The 808-nt window shown below is 59.9% G+C and overlaps 1 protein-coding gene across 1 annotated transcript in view; it reads left to right on the top strand.

The window, feature by feature from the left end:
• The window catches only part of LOC103251053 (ankyrin repeat domain-containing protein 10-like), a 73093-nt gene that overhangs the window by 39035 nt on the left and 33250 nt on the right, over positions 1 to 808 (top strand). The window contains exon 6 of the mRNA XM_021708369.1: positions 346 to 445. Coding sequence (XP_021564044.1) covers positions 346 to 445 — 100 coding nt within the window. The remainder of the gene's footprint in view (positions 1 to 345; positions 446 to 808) is intronic.

Below are 808 nucleotides of genomic sequence, written 5' to 3' on the forward strand. Positions count from 1 at the left end.
GTCCGGTGTTTGAGGGCCCGAGAGGTCTTTGGCGCCGCCGCGTCTCCGCGGCGCGGGGCTTTCGGATTGTGACCGGGCCTCGACCGTGGCCGGGGCTGTCGCCGTCGCGGTGGCCCTGACCGTGGGGCCGGGTGTCTCACCACGGCGCCGCTTCCGATCGTGGCCGGGTCTGTGACCATGGCAGTGCCCCTGACCGCGGCCGGGTCTCTCACCACGGCAGTGCTTCTGGCCGTGGCCGGGTCTGTCACATGGCATCGCCTCTGATTGTGGCTGGGTCTGTGACCACGGCCGTGCCCTGACCGTGGCGTTGCCTCTGGTTGTGGCTGGCGCTCTGCCCGTGGCTAGGGCCGTGGCCGCGTGGCCGGTGGCATCGCCCCCTCGCCCCGTCTGCACCAGGACCACTCAGCCCACGTTCCTTTCCCCTTCTGCTCCGGGATGGCTGCACGTCAGCCTCAGTTTGCATTCAGTTGTCTCGACTGACCCAGTTAAACTGGACAGCCGCCAGACAGTTGTGAAGGGGATACTGACGCCTTCCCGAGGTTTAGGGAATTGAGTGTAGACACACAGACTGTTGGCTTAGTTGACTCTTAGCTTGCCCAGGTTCAGGAAAGGGAGAGATGACTCTATTTCTCAATTCCTGAGAAAGGTTAAGTTAAGCAGCCTTCTCTTCCTGTGTACCCTTTACGCGCTTCTCTTTGTTGCTGTTGGTTTTTTTTAGTTGGAATTTTTGGGGAAGAGAGTGCTGCCTTAAGCTTTTTTTTTTTTTTTTTTGAATTGGAGTCTCACCCGGTCGCCCAGACTGGAGTGC

This window comes from Carlito syrichta, unplaced genomic scaffold, assembly GCF_000164805.1.
Source record: "Carlito syrichta isolate Samal-C Ts95f unplaced genomic scaffold, Tarsius_syrichta-2.0.1 Scaffold135896, whole genome shotgun sequence".
Classification (NCBI taxonomy): Eukaryota; Metazoa; Chordata; class Mammalia; order Primates; family Tarsiidae; genus Carlito; species Carlito syrichta.